General features: G+C 53.4%; 1 protein-coding gene across 1 annotated transcript; it reads right to left on the minus strand.

Annotated features, from left to right (window-relative positions):
- Positions 1 to 7,318: 7,318 nt before the first annotated feature.
- Positions 7,319 to 9,785, minus strand: LOC112875721 (probable indole-3-acetic acid-amido synthetase GH3.8). Its single transcript, XM_025939671.1, has 2 exons — positions 9,159 to 9,785; positions 7,319 to 8,961 (listed from the first exon to the last, which is right to left on the minus strand). Exons 1-2 carry the CDS (start codon positions 9,608 to 9,610, stop codon positions 7,566 to 7,568), a joined length of 1,848 nt encoding a protein of 615 aa, XP_025795456.1. The 5' UTR covers positions 9,611 to 9,785; the 3' UTR covers positions 7,319 to 7,565.
- Positions 9,786 to 16,069: the final 6,284 nt, after the last annotated feature.

Raw genomic sequence — 16,069 nt, forward strand, 5'->3', positions numbered from 1 at the left:
GGCGTAGCATGTGTGAGGCAGTGAGGCTATCCATCTGACCATCGTCTCTTCTGATCTAAGCCGGGGGCCACAGCGCGGTCGATCACTCTGAAGATCAGGATGTGCGTCCATGCGGCTTCTGGGCTCTGGCATGGCAGCTGCTTCCGTTGGAACGGTGGGCGCGCGTAGCGTGTGGGAAGGGAATCCATGCCGTTCTGATCCCGGCGGCTACAGTAGACGCCGCGGCCACTCTGCTCGACCTGCGCTGCTGGGCGCACTGCAAACGCTTTGGCGGTGGGGGTGTGCGGTGGTGGCCGCTGGGAGAGGGCTAGGAAGACGGGCCGCCGTGGAAAGAGATGATGCCGGGCCATGGAACTCGCAGACTGCCCGGCCCGTTGGGTCGCTCCACCAGCGGCTATCTTTTCTCCTTTTTTTTTACTTGTCCCTCCTGTTCCATTTATGATTCCGCCATGACCAGGAACTGTTTCCTCTTCTTATTTTCAAGGACTTCTTTACCTGGCTGGCGAGGGCGCGGCAGGCAAGATGCCTCGTCTGTACCCGGCCACAGCCCCAGCTGAAAGCGAACAGGGACGCCCACATGTTGCTAAAGAGTTTAGGATGGTGGAATCTTCTGCCTGTACAGAGACTAGGAATACATGCCGTGTCCATGTCCGAAAAAGAAGTGTTTCTGTTGAAACTGAAGGAAGCAGCCACTCAAAGCGGAAGGCAATGAACAAGTTGGGGATATAGAGACAGCGAAGAAAGGATAGTACTAGGAATGATAATAGCATCTCAATTCGCTGTAGGAGCATGGATAGTAGGGATGGTGCGCAAGTATTTTTTTTCAGAATCCATCCATAATCATTCAGGCTGTGCAAACGTCTTGGAGGGCTGGAGCCTATTCGGATGGGCCGAACCCTAGCCCAATCCACGCAAGGCCCAACGTGTGGGACGAATGTACAAGCGTGTGCCATTCAACGGGAAGCAGTAGGGGAATTGTATGAACAAACGAGAGAGACACAGAACAGAGACAAAACAATTCTGGTTTAGCTGACGTGTGAGCCCCGAAATTTATCCACAAGCTTTCAACATCTACATCCATCCATATTATTATTAGGTTGATGTCTAACATTATTGGCTATTCTGTACACATTCCTCTGTTGCCCAGAATTGTGTACGAACCCACATGAACCACACGGCTGCATGATTCGTCATCACTCCGAGTACATGCGCATGCATGACACTGTGGGTAGGAAGCAGCTTCCTGGAGGGACTCCGAGTGTAGCCTGCTGCCTCCCGTACCTGAGGAGTCAACGACGTTTAACTATATTAGTCGGGTGGTTAGTTCGTCCCTGCTTTCCAGGCTGCTGCTGCAGCAGACACCAAGCAAATAAAGAAGAATCAGAAGTGGTCAGCTCCTGCCGAGCACGGACAATTAGTCAAAAGACGGGAGGGAGCAAGAAGCATGGTTGCCTGATGGCCAAAAAAGAAAGGCTAGCTCAGGGCCTGTTTGGAATGTTGCCTAACCCACCACCGCCTAAGGTTAGACAACCACCACAGGTGCGGCGTGCCTAAGCAGCCATGCTTAGTTATGTGTTTGGTGTACTGCCGCGCCTAAGGTTAGGAAAACTGAAGAAAAGTATAGTAAGTGTTTGATGTGCTGCCACGCCTAATGTTAGGCACATGTGGCATCTGTTTGGTAATACGTCTAACTTATGGATGTGGCAAATATGAGTTTTCTCAAATTCAAAAGTGGATGCAAACTTAGGCTAATTAACACTAAAGTAGCTATCTGAAACGTCATGAAAATAAAAAAGGAGGTAGTATTAAGCCAACCGCCTAAGAAAACGCTCCGGTAGCCACCACCTCCACCAACCCCTCCATCCATCCCTTTAGTCTTCATAGATCACGCACTATTCAGACTAATTCAAGATGGTACAGAAAAATTAACAAACTGAAACCGAACTATATGCCTGCTTCGATACCTGATATTGTACTTAATGTATAATTGTGTACGTGTGAGTGTTAAATTGTTTTCCAGATGGACCATTCATGGTGAGATATTAAAGGAAACTGAACCCGCATCACTTCCTTTATCCGTATGAATCTGGTTCAGTTCCCTCTAATCCTCACCTCAAATGGCAAGTATACCATTGAGCAGCAGAACACACCATCTCTTCAGAAGACTGGCAAAAGGGAAAAAAAGACCTGCCGTGTAACACTGACCAACTACACAATTTGCTTCCAGAACACACCAAAATGGAAATCAAGGGTAGAGCAGAGTAGCTGCTATTTCATCAAGCAATTTATCGCAGTTCAGAGAGTCCGTCCATGACGGAACAGAAGCACTTCGCAAAGACCATACCATCCCACACACAACCAACACACCGTAAGAGGTTTACAATGGTGCTGATTTACAAAATAGTAGAGCACTAGCAGTTAACAAAAGTTCCTATGGTCAGCCTCCATTCGCAGCGGTCAGCCTCCATTCACAGCACCCATCTTAAGTACTCCGATGAATCTATTACAAGTGTAAAATAAATCAGCTTAACGAAATGCAAATAGTAATTCTAATGACAGCTAGAATACAACATATGTGTAATAACAACACTCAAGATATATTAGCTAAATACTTAAACAAAATAGCAGACGAGTAGACATAGTCAATTCACATCCCCGAATCGCTAAGAAACTTAAAAACCCATGATTGAAATGTTACCTCGGATGAGCCTGATAAGAAACTACGCATCCCCTTTTGTTCTTTGGATGCTAGAAATATTCATACCATCAGCTTTTGGTCAGTAGTTAAAGTCATGTTCTCAAGTCTTTACCACAATATATCATCAGAGCTGCGCATAGATGGTGGAGGTGGTGGTGGCTTCTTGATTTCATTTTGAAGTTCCACTAAAGCAGTTGTGATTGCATCTCCTACCCTAGACATGCGGCTCTTTGGTCTCACATCTCTCTTCTGTGCTTTTCCCTCACTTCTTAGACGATTGACTCCCGAGCTAGATGAGCTTTGCTCAGCCACTTGGGATGCCATGCTGGGCTGACCACTAATAGAGGAAGGTAAAGTGTCTGAATCATCACCTAGATTATCTTCAGGCGGAGCATAGCTGGACAACTCATTGCATAAGTCATCATCATAATCATTATCTTCATCAGCTTGTATCTCATTGAGACAAGTGTTAGCGTCCATGGCAAGAGAACCATCAGCACTGCTGTTAAGGAATAGTTCTTGCATTTCATTGAAGAATTTGATGGGCTTGGACAAGAGCCTTCTTGCCCTTACCTGCATACAGTAACATGCCATTTGTTAATAAACAATATTTCATTCATTTAGCAAAATACTAACAACAAATATTGGAAAAAAAATACCTGTAAGTTAGCCTTCTCTGATTCAGATATGATAACTATAGATCTTGAGGTGTCAAATGTGTTACCACTCTTACTTAAAGCTGTTCTAATAAACTTCCAATTTTTCTTGTAATATCTGAAATGCCTCTCAACTTGAGTAGCTGTTACCCCTATATTGAACTACCTATTCAATACTTCTGAACACTTAAAGTGATGCTGCTTTTTTATCTTGAAACCAGCATACTGCTCCTTTATGTAGTCAATGAACCAACCGAGCATAAATTTAGTTTGATCCTCATCCCATAGAAAATAGCCACATGTAACAATAAAATAGGGACTCAAAATATACATATATAACAATAAAAAATGGTGTCAAAACAGCCTTGTAGTACAATTAAACAGCAACATAATTTAATTAAATAGGATCTGAAAACAGCCACATAATAATGTCTCTAAACAATTAGATAAGGTCTCAATAAAACCATCCAATACACTTAAAATAATATCTCAAAACAGAAGCACAAGTATCAAATTTGGTCTCACTCATCTCACATTTGCTGAGCTAACTGATCATGTATGATTGCCTATTGCTGGTTGTCCCTATTAATATCCCCATGTGAACGATTGCTTCTTGGAAGAGTTTGAAACCATATCGCATCATCATAAACATAGATATCAGGTCCGTCATCAATTATTAAGTTATGCAAAGTGCAGCATGCCAAAACTATCTTGACTTGTGTTTTTAAAAGGAAGAATGGTTGACTTGTAAGTATCTTAAATTTGTTTTTGAGTGTGCCAAATGTCCGCTCAATCGTTGTCCTAAGAGAGGAGTGACGAAGGTTGAACAGTTCTCTTGGATTCTCCGGTCGTTTAGTACCCTTAAACTCCTTAAGGTGGTACCGGACACCTCGATATGGAGGTAATATGCCAGGTCTAGCAGCATAACCAGCATCGGCTAAAAACTAGTGACCTACAATTAGATTAAGCTACCATTAGCTATTCATTTTGGAAGCTAAAACACGGTATATTAATGACTTGACTTATACCTTCTGGAACCTTTAAGCCTGATGGCCGTGACAATGCATCTTGGAACATAAAGGAATCATAAGCTGATCCTTCCCATCCGGCCAGCACATATGTAAACTTAAGGTCAAAATCTACGGCAGCTAAGATATTTTATGTTGGATAGTGCTTTCTACCCCTAAATCTATCTTGCATATATACAGGAACCGATGCCGGTATTTGTGTGCCATCCAATGCTCCTACACATTTCTAACACAAATAAAAAAAGTGCTCCTGTTAGTAATTACTACAAATTAATAGAAAAATAACTTCATTGCATTATATATATATATATATATTACCTCAAAGTACAGGTAAAATCTTCCCGGGCTGGTGTATATCTTTGGATGTGTTTCCGTAGTTCTCATGACAATAATATCACGAGACAATACACATAAAGCATCCAAAACAGCATTAAAATATCTACTAACAGTCTCTCCGGAGCGTAAGAACTCAAAACCAACTGATCTATTTGTCCATCTATGACCAACAAATTTCAAGAATATAGCTACTTGTTCCTCAATTGACACATTGATACTATCCTCTAATAATCCACGGGATCTTAAATGACCACATAACCGGTGAAAAATAACTTTACGCATGCGCAACTCACTAATACAGTTAGCTTCAGTTCCATTGTATAAACGGTTTAACCTCTTTTCTCTTTCCAAATCTCTTTCTAATAAAGAACCATATTTGGGCCTCCTCATCAATCTATGTTCTCGTAACTTGTACCACAACATACAAACACAGATGGCTATGCAAATAAGCAACCTTCTTCTTCGAATGTTATAATCATAATAATAATACTCAAGATAATCCTCCATTGCACCCATCTATAAAGATTTAAGAACTATTTTAGAATGCATACAACACATATGACACAATTAAAATCTAGAAGATAGTTATACCTTAAAGGAGAAGATGACTGTTCTTGCTGGAAAAATACCTGAATAAAGGAATAGAAATGTTACTTATGTGCAGGAAATGATCAATTGGGGGGTTAGACAATTGCAGGAAATAATCAATTGTGGGGGGGGGGGGGGAGGGGAGGACAAATGCAGCAAGGGCGCGCAGCCTCTGGCCCAGGGAGGACAAATGCAGCAAGGGGCGCAGCGGGCGGCGGCCCCGGCTCCCGCGGGGGAGGGGGGCGGGCTCTGCTCCCGCGGGCGGCGGCGGCGGGCTCTGCTCCCGCGGGGTGGGCGGCGGGCCCTGCCCCAGGGAGGGGGGCGCGGCGGGCGGCGGCGGCCTCTGCTCCCGCGGGGTGGGGGCGCGGGGGGCGGCGGGCTCTGCTCCCAGGGGGGGCGGGCGGCGGCCCCTGCTCCCGCGGGGGAGGGGGCGGCGGGTGCGGGATCTGCCCCGGGGGAGGGGGCGGCGGGATCTGCCCCGGCGGTGGATCCCGCGGGGTGGGGGGGAGCACGAGGCTCGCGGTGGATCCCGGGGGAGGGGGCGCGGCGGGCGGTGGCCCGGCGGCGGGCCGGGGAGGAGGGGGCGGCGGGGTACCTGCGCCGGCGCGGACGGGAGGAAGGAGGAGAGGGTGTGGCGTGATTTTTGGATGCGGCGGCCAAATCGAGCGCCGCACCTGTGGCGTGATTTCGCGTGGCGAGCCGTTCCGGCGTGCCTAAGAAAACTGTGGCGCGCTACCGTTAGTATCGCCTCCAAACATCTGCCTAACATTATGTGGCACGCCTAAGGTTAGGCGGTGGCAGCTTAGACAACTCTCCAAATAGATCCTTAGTGCGCGACGAGACGACGTGGATGATTAAACCGGCCGGAACTTGTCGGTTACGCCTAGCCGGAGTGCCGGGCACACTTGCGCAGGTACGGACGGCACTTCTCGACCGGAAGATCCGATTGATCGACCGGTCCAGGTGTACTGGCTGGCTGGTACTGACAGAAGGGACAAGAGAAACGTGCCTAATCTTATTGTGTGGTGGCTAGCTGCTGGGTGGACTTGGTGCCGGCCAAGAGCACCTGGAGTGCCGGCCACTGGAATAAAACTGATCAACGGCGGCGTTTGTCTCCTTGCGTTGAGAGCAATTTGATCACGTACGTGCGGGTAGCATCAGGTGGCCAGGCGACTTTTCTCAAAGCTCCTACGACAAGACGTTAATCGCTGCTGCGGCCGCGAGTGACTCAGCAATGCACTTCTTCGAACAGTGCTTCCCCGGCCCTCTGCTTCTTTGTTAGTCGGCCGCATCGGCGTAGCTCTATCTGACTGGACGGATGATGCGAACAGGGCCCCCTCTATTATTGTTTCGATCGAAAGACGATGCGGAGTACGACCTCTCTCTCTATTATTTGGCAGGAGATTCTAGCCGGCCCACCCATCAGGGTGAAACGAAACGAAAGGCAGGTTCACCGCGCGCCTCCAACGAAAGCCAGTCATGTACACGGAACCGAATCCCTCCTCGCCCACGCCGAGGAAATCCGAACAAAATCCGCGTACGTGCGATGGCTGGCGGCCCCGTCCCATCCAACTCCACGCCCGCGTCGGCAAAGCAACGCGCGCCTGCGGAGAGCGGACGGGGTTTCTGGTTTCCGGCTCGGCGGAACCCAACAAGACAGGCCTAGAACTGCTAGCAGCACTTGCATAGGCGGCCGCACCAATCGAAGGCTACGACTCCTGCCTCCGTGACACCGGATGGTTCCGCACTAATCGTTGCGCTAAAAAAGGGGCAGGGCGGCGAAAGGACAGAAGGCTTTCGACTTGCAGCAGCCATTGCAGGCGGCCTTTTTGACTAGTCCTGGTGTACTTCCCGGTCTACGCTGCCTCCCCGCTTTCCCTCCGCCCGTTCATGGCGATCTGGCACGGATTTGGTGAAGCGCGGCAGCACCAGCACTCCAGCACGGCCTAAATGTGGAAAGGCCCATCAAGAGTTCAAGACGGGACCCAACGGTCGACCGGACACGGGCATTCTGGCACGCTAATACTCACATCTCGTTACTTGTGCTAGCAACGGCACCACTCGCTAAGCACTACTAGCAATTAACAACACCCACATTACATAGCACGTACTCGACACGCTCCTCTAACTCTGAAAACACACGACTGGCCTAATCAGCACAAAGCATCCACCAGCACCACCCGGCCCGGCCTGTCACGTACGCAAGGCCAAAAAATTTTTGCAAGAACCAAGCGCTAAAACTAGTGCTACCACGGCGGCCTAGTCGGAGCGGCGCGCCGCCGCCGGCTCCCAGTGCGGCGGCGAGGGGCTGAAGTGGCGCGACACGACGCGGGAGTCGAGCAGCTCCACGATGGGCGGGAAGGACACGCAGCGGGGCACCTTGTACTGGTTGATGGAGGCCCCCCGGGAGATGGCGTAGTCCATGAGCTCCTCGAACGTGCCCGCCCGCACCACCCGGATCTCCAGCGGCCCGATGGACCCGTCCGCCACGCGGCTCTGCCGGTACACCGAGTTGAGCGCCTCCTCCATCTCCAGGCAGCACCGCTCCAGCGTCTCCCCGTCCACCGCCGCGCCCTGCTGCTCCGCGGTGGCCAGCAGCTCCCAGTACACCACGTAGTGCCCCGGGATGCTCCGGGTGCACGCTTGGCTCGTGTACTCCGCCACCGCCGCGCCGCCGCCGCACCGCGCGCGGAGGTGCGCCGACGCGCGGTCCACGGCGCGCTGCAGCTCCGCCTCGTCGGTCTTGTCGGACTCGATGGACAGCAGCACGTTCTTGCGGCGCACGAACCGGAACTGCGGCGCCGCGTTGTGGAACCCGGCCACGCGGAGGATGTCGCCGACGCGGTACCGGTAGAGCCCCGCGTACGTGGTGATCACCAGCTCGTACTCGCGCCCGGCCTCCACGCGGGACAGGTCCACCAGCTGCGCCGCGTCGCCCGAAGCCACGCCGCTCGCCTGGTCCACGGGGAGAAACTCGAAGTAGCCCATGTTGGGCATGATGGTGTAGCACACCTCCGAGGGGTGGCACATCGGCCGGAGGTTCAGCCCGAAGTAGCACTCCGACGAGGCGTACATGGTGCACGCCATGGGCAGGCCGCCGCTGTAGTACTCAAGGGTCGGGATGTACTGCTGCATCGCGCCGGTGACGATCACGTCCAGGTACTTGGTGTTGGGCCACACGCGGGTGATGATGCCCGCCCAGTCGCCGCGGGAGCACTCGCCGCGGAGGAACCGGGCCAGCTCCGGGTCCGGGCGGAGGATGCCCGCCACGGCCTCGCGGACGGACAGGTCGGTCACGCGCGGGGTCAGCGTCCCGGCCTCGATGTCGTCGGCGAGCTGCTCCCAGTGGAGCTGCAGGAAGCGGATGGCGCGGAGGAGGCCCGATGCGAACACGGCGCCCACGCGGAGCACGTCGTGGCGCTGGCAGAGCCCGCACGCCATCTGCGCGTACATGCTCTGGAACGCGTCGGCGCAGAGGATGGCGGCCGTGGGGCTCGTGTAGTCGTGGTACGGGTCGTAGGGGCGGTTCTTGAAGTGCTCGCTCTTGTAGTAGCTCGTCAGCACGGGCCGCGCCGTCAGACCGCCGGGCGTCGTCGTCTCCGACTTGACGAACAGGAAGTAGAGCGCCTTGCCCTTGTCCAGCCCAGGCACGTACCTGTCAGCAGCAGGTAGCAATCGAGCGCGCGCGTCAGTACAAACTACAAACTGTGTGCCTCGTTCCATTCGACACCAATTCATCATGCCATGCCCATGATCCGTAGCTATCGTCTATGATGACTTGTCTGTGTTTGTCAAATCAATCAATAACCTCTAATTATCACTACTAGCTAGTGAGTATAATGCTGGACTTACAGGTTCATGACCGGCATGAGGAGGCTGTAGAGCAGCTGGCGCCGGTCGAGCTCCTCCTTGATGGTGGGCATCAGCTTGCGCTCGCCGGCCGAGGTCCCGGAGCTGGTGAGGAACTCGGAGATGGGGTGCGCGGAGAGGATGGGCGAGCGGTCGCCGTTGGCGATGCGCTGGATGTCGGGCTGCAGGTCCTCGTAGGTGACGACGGGCACCCTGGCGCGGAACGCGGCGCGGTCGGTGGCGCCGGCGAGGCCGCAGCGCGCCAGGTACTCGGTCCCGGCGTTCCTGGCGAGGATCTCGGCCAGGACGCGCTCCTGCACGGCGTCGACGTTGGAGGTCATCTCCTCGATGAACCTCAGCTTCTCGGCGTCCTTGTCGCTGGACGCGGCGGCGGCGGCGGCAGGGGCCGGCGCGCGCAGCGCCGTCGCCGCGGGCATGTCCGTCATCACCGCCATCCGGAACGGGGCAGGAGCGAGAGGCGGCCCGGTGGAATGGAACAGGAGCAGAGGGAGAGGGTGAGTTGGCTGGGCGCCGGAAAATGGGACGCGACGGAACGGAACAAACAAATGCCAATGCCTCGTTGTTGTTGAGTCTATGGGTAGGGAGACTCGGAGTGAGATTGGGCAAGCAGCAGCTTGATGGGTGTGGAGGATGTGGGAGCGGCGGAGGCAGGTTTATATAGGTGGGCGGGCAGGGCGGGCACGAGGGCGACGGCGAGGGGTGTCGGGGGCGGGGGCGGCACGGTGGGGACCCGTGTCGCGTCGGGAGGTGGGCAGCGGCCCGGCAAGCCCGCCCACGTCGGACCCGGACAGGTCACGGCGCGGCCCTCCCCCCTTCCCCTCGCGGGCGTCGCGTCCCCCGGCCCCGGCCGCGACCAGCGATGCGGCGCGCCTGCCTGCCTCACACGCCTCGCCGCGGCAGCGCGCGCGATGTCCTCCTCGGTGGCGGCCAGCGCCTAGTGCCCTGCTCCGCGGCGTTTATCTCGTGCCGGATAACATGGAAGGGACGTGACCCGGCGTTCAGGGGCAGCGCCAGCGAGTGGCGTACAGCCGAGCGGGGATGGCCGGGACGAGCCGGGTAATCGACAGCGTAGGTGCAGCAGCGTCCACCGGCGATCGGCGTTCCAGAAGAGGAGAAGCAGCAGCGGGGTTACTGAAGATCTGCTGGCCTGCTGGGAATGGCAACTGGTGTGTGCGAGCAACTTGCACTCCTGCAGTGGACCGATGGTACTTTCTCGTACACCAGAGCTGGTGGAGGGTGCTACTACAATTGGAATGCCAGAGGAGAGGAGACACCAAGTCCACCCTTCTGACACCGCCCCGCTGTCCCTTGGTTCAGCTGATCCAGAGACACCTCTTTAAAATTGGCAACCAAAATCCAAGGCGAGATTTTTAGCAGCAGCATTATTCTAGTAGAAGTCGAATTGCATCTCGCATGGCCATCCATGTTGCTCTAGCTAGACACAATTATTGTGTTTTTTTTTTCGCGCGTCGCAGCACAATCAACGGTTGGAGGCCATCCCTGTGGGATCGACTAGTGCCCGGAACGTGTCAAATGGGCAAAGGCCACGGCCGTTCCTCCTCCATCTCTTTCTCCCAAGAGAGAAGAGACTGCTGCTACCAAGTAGTACACGCACTACCGCGAGCACGACGGACACGGACAGGCCCGTCGATCAGCAGCCGATGAGAGCACCCACCCGTGACACGATCTCACCAGCTCGACCGATAGTGGTGGAGCGCAGTGCGCGGTGAGCAGATCGAAGACGCGCACGGCGCACGCGCGCGTGTCGCCGCGCTGCGGGAAAGGGAAAGGAAAAGAAAAAAGGCCAGCGCCCGGCCCGGTCGGCGCGCGGCGAGAAAGCCGCCGGGCACGAGGGGGGGGGGGGGGGTTGGGGGGAGACGACATCGACTAGCTGTCTGGCGCGGCGAAGCGTACGCCGCCTGATCCCCGCCCTGCCGCTCGCTGTTCCGGTCCGGACGCGACGCACGCCTCAGCCTTGGCCTGCACCCGGCATCCCCGTCGTGCGAACCGAGGCGACCGGATGGAGCGAGGCCTCGCCAGCGTCCACTGCCGCCCTTGTCTTCCTGTTCCGATTTTCTATTCTTTTCTTTTTCCGGCGATGCGCTTTGCCCGACCCGGCCGGCACATCTGCCGCTCTCTCGCTCTTTCTATCCTTTGCAGGATCGGATCGGAGGAACACCACAGTGGCATTGCCATGTCCTGCGGTGCCGTACAGGCCATCCTCCGGCCCGACCGGCGACCGCCCTTCCTCAAGCGCGCGCGCACAGATGCCACCGCCCGGCCGGCCGTGCCGCCGCTGTACTGTACGTCTCGTCTCCTCACATGGCGTCGCCGGCTACGGAAGAAGGAAAACACACAACGACCGCCGGCCGCCGCCGTGTGCATGCTCGGGGGTCATTAATTGTGGGGATGTTAGATTAGATTCTGCGAGCGATTAGTGGGCGGTTAGATAAGATTAAGCTCAGGTTTACGCAGCCTGGCCATGTGCCGGCCGCCCGCGGGCGAGACTGACTGACAGATAGCGCCCGTCGCCGCCGCGGAATTGAATCGGAGAAGAACCTCTGCTCTGGTCCGCTAGCTCTCCCCGCCCGCGTGTGCCCAAGTTGCGGTTAACATGCACGGGCGGCGGCACGGCACGCCGGAGGGAGCCGGACGCGGGGGGCGGGCGGGTGCCCTATGCATGGCAGATATTCCCCTGCCTGCCGGCCGCGACGGCGATGCGCGCGCGTATGTTAATCGCCCCGCCCGGCCGCCCGGTCAGAAAGATAATCCGGGTCAAAGGCCACCACCACCGTACCGCGAGAGAATTTGCTGGCTGGCTCGCCAGAGATTCGATCCGGCTCCGTTGCGTTGCAGAGTGGGATCGGAGGAAGCTTCGATTCACCGACGCCATGGCTTGTATATTGCCACATGCAGATGCAGGAGGGTTTTCAACCGCTGGCCGGCGCGGCCGGCCTGCCTAGCTAGTTCTTTTTTTTTCTTTTTTCCTCCCCACTACGCGCGCACCGGCGGCTGCTGCGCTGCGGCAGGTGGTGCCGGTGGACGCGCACGGATTCCCCTACCACTGCTCCTCCCAGCTCCGATCCTGCGCGCGCGGCGCGGCCGTGGCGCGGGAGGCGGGATCCCGGCACGTTGCACGGACAGCTCCGGCGCGCCGCCCCACGCGCGCGCACGGAGGCGCGCGGAGTGGTGGCGGGTCGGCTCGCTGGCGCCGCCGTGGCATGCGGGATGCGCCACCGCATCGGGCTGTTTGTTCGTTCGATCCGTTCACGAATGCTCGATCGGTTGCTGGCTCGTGGATCCCTACCTCACTCGCCATGTGTACCGGACGATTATAGTTTTGGGGGCATGGCAAGGCACGCGCTGTAAATGGTGACCAGTTGCAGGCTATATATATCTGGGGTGCCGGCCGGCGGGTTCATGAATGTGATCCGATGATGCGCAGATGGATGATGGATGGATCGGTGGAGGGCCACTGCAAGTGCGCACCTGTCGACGGATGGGCGCCTTGCCGTTGCCCGCTTCACATTGATGAGCAGGAGGTGAGTTCCATACTGTGCCGAATAGACCTTCCATGAGATATTTCCATTATCATCTTCTTTCTTTTCTGCAAGTTCGTCTCATTATATATATATATTTTTTTTGTTGGCGCAAATATCTGAATCTAAATGCGCATGCATCCATACGGAGGAAAAGGAGGGATCAGATGTGCGTTGCAACCTTCACATTTCAATGGAACCACTTTTTGATTACTCCGTCCGAAATTGCAATGGAAGGAAATTCTTGCGCGGGGACTAGTTAGACTCCGTCTATCCACTCTCCTTCCACTTTTTAATTACTACCAGATGCATGTGCGTGGTTTTTTACCTATATAGATACATATGTATGTATGCAGCTCAAGTTTTGGAACTGCAAGAGACGGCGAGGTGTCCCGTGACACCAACCAATGTCCATACGCGCATATATGATTGGTGCAGTCCGACAGTGGACAGGGGCAACCCCTGACCGGCACAGTAGGCCAGCGCCCACCCTACCCTACGGCCACGACGCCGGCCGCGGCGCCGCCCAGGCATCGGACCGGCGGTCTGTCTGCTCATCATCTGCCGCTGCCGCTGCGCACGCATCATTTTGCCCATCCCTACCGGCCGGCTCGTCAACAGCTAGACCACCCCCCCCCCCCCCCACACACACACGCTGCTGCTGCACTGCATGCACGTACTACGTGCCAGCGGCAGGCTGCTTCTCGAGTGGCCGGGCCCGCGTTCTCTCTGCGTGCGTATGTAGTCAGTGGTGTAACAGGACGGCAGGCCCCGGTAGCTGCAAGAGTACTGCAGTGGCCACCATCATTTCCTGTGTCGGCGTGACCACGCAAATCATTTTACCATTGAACCCCCGGTGATGGCTGATGATGACAGCTACGACAACTGAACCAGTACATTGAAAATGTTTAGCAACCCGCTGAAATATAATTTAAGATTTAAAGGTGAAAGTGTTTATTTTTTTGGAAATCTCGACAGCACATTAAAAAAAAAATAGCCGCGGGATCTACCATGATTACCTCAACCCTCCCTCTCCAACCCGATCACAAGCGCTAGCTGCCGCTTCATTCTGTCATGCACTTGTCACTTGCGGCTGCCGCGCACCTCCGTTGCCTCGCCAAAGGAGGGGAGGCCCGGCGAGGCTCACCAGCCGGCCCGTCACCTACTCCAAGCTTCACCTGGTGGCCTGCCGCCCGTCATCCCTACTCGATCACCAGCTCATGGAGAAACAACGGATGAGCTCGCCAGTAAGCATGAATCTTCTCACAAATTAAATCTTGCTGTTATAAAATTGACAGACACCAGGACGAATGCAGTGATCCTGCATGATGCCCTAGTAATTAATGCTGTTACATGTTTCTCGCATCGTTCGTTGTGCACTAGCTTGTGGTGCACTATTTTATACACGACGTACCTTGATCACTTCAAACACCTGGACTGTGTAACCTGACACTCCGTATGGTCCATTCTCCAACAATTTTGTACGTGCAAGTAGTGCTCCGTATACCTGCAGCCCCTACCACCAGGAAGCTTCATCCATTGCCGGTAAACTTTGGGACACATGCAAAGTCTGGTCTTGGGATTTCGGACCACCACGTGCAGGAACCAAAAGGAAGTCCAAAAGAGGATTTCACCGCTTTTCAGTTACTGATCCAATACTTTATGTTTATCCATCCCTGATTTGCAGCATTATGTATGGCTGTCATCACTTGTCGCTTATTACCTACGGCTCCGTCCGTATAAAGCTCAAAACTTCTCACGTAGCTCGCACGTATATTTTATCCAGTTACACGAGCATAGAACAGCACATATATGTTCCGGCCGGAGTTAGATCCGGAACCAATGAAAGCACTAGTCTCTTGTCTAATGGCTAGTGGGGCGGAGGGATCTTTAGTCCCGGTTGGAGTCACCAACTGAAACTAAAAGTTTCTCTTTAGTCTCGGATGGTGACACCAACCGGGGCTAAAGAGTCAACTTTTAGTCCCTGTTGGAGGCTCCAACCGGACTAAATTATCCTTCATGGGTCAGTTTAAAAGAAAAGCATCCCATTTAGAATCACATGTGTTATGTAGGTGAGGTGATAAAAAACCATACGCGAGGTAGGAGGTTTTAATTTCGATTCCTATGCACCATAGGGGTTGGTTTTGCTTGCTAATTATTTTTTTAGCGTTACATACCTTTTAGTCCCAGTTTCTACAACTAGAAGTTCCGGTTGGGAAACCGGGACTACAGGAGGTTTTCCAACCAGAACTAACATCGTGTTTTGTACAAGTGTTAGTTTCTACTTGTTTTCTTCCCTCATCGATCAGGTTTCAACACGGTGAACCACACATGCATGTGTGTAGCCAGATCAGATAACAAACTATAAGAAGCAAATTAAAAGGCATAGTTCACTGGAGGTAGAGGATGTCACCACTTACAAAGAAGACTTTAGTTTTTTTTTTGCGAGGAAAAGAACAATTTAATTTGATTGTATATTTCATTCTTTTAAAAAAAGAAGTCTCAGAAGTTTTGAATTGTCATCAAAAGTGGTTAGGGAAAATTCTAAAGTAGATTCTGATATCCAAATAGATTCTAAACTTTAGAATTACAGTGATGCTGATATATATTATCAGCTTTCTAAGCTTCCTTCTCGATTTCCCACTACTATACTGTCGTCGACTTTCAACGAGCTTTTTATATACTGGCATCGATCGGTTCCCCGTTGCAGATTTGATCTGGTTCATATCTTTATAGTGCTTTTACATCTCGCAAGGAAGCTAAGGGTTTGTGGGGTTGGAATGGGTAAAAACAGATCAGCACGCGAGGAATATATATATATAGAGAGAGAGAGAGAGAGTGTGCACACTATAGATTCAGGTTCTACAGCTAGAAATTAGACTCGATCGTAGGCATGACGGCACATAATCTAGTAGATTGCAACCTTTCTACTTGTGGAAGATTCATATTTTGTTTTTTTCTCCAACTTCTCCTTTACTCGACCGCGCATCTTCTTCCTATGCTACTTGTAGAGAAAGCGCGGCTACCGCATCTCCGATCCACTCGAGGAAGAAAGTGGCGAGCTGAGCTGAGAAACAGTAATCAATCGCCGACCACGCACACCACACGGCTGTTTTAGGGACGGCACTCGTACTGAGCTAGCAAGCCGGCACTTGTTAATAATATGGCCGGTATGTAGCTCAAAGAAGAAGCAAGTAGCTGTGCGTGCCTGCATCATTCTGACGATCGATCACGTATAAATAAAGGACACATACGCAAGCAGCTTGCACTTGAAAAAAGTCGGTTTGGCAAGCAAAGCCTGACGCGAGCATGGTATTTTTTACTTGGGGCGTCGTCGACGTGCATATACTACTT

Source organism: Panicum hallii, chromosome 9, assembly GCF_002211085.1.
Source record: "Panicum hallii strain FIL2 chromosome 9, PHallii_v3.1, whole genome shotgun sequence".
NCBI lineage: Eukaryota > Viridiplantae > Streptophyta > Magnoliopsida > Poales > Poaceae > Panicum > Panicum hallii.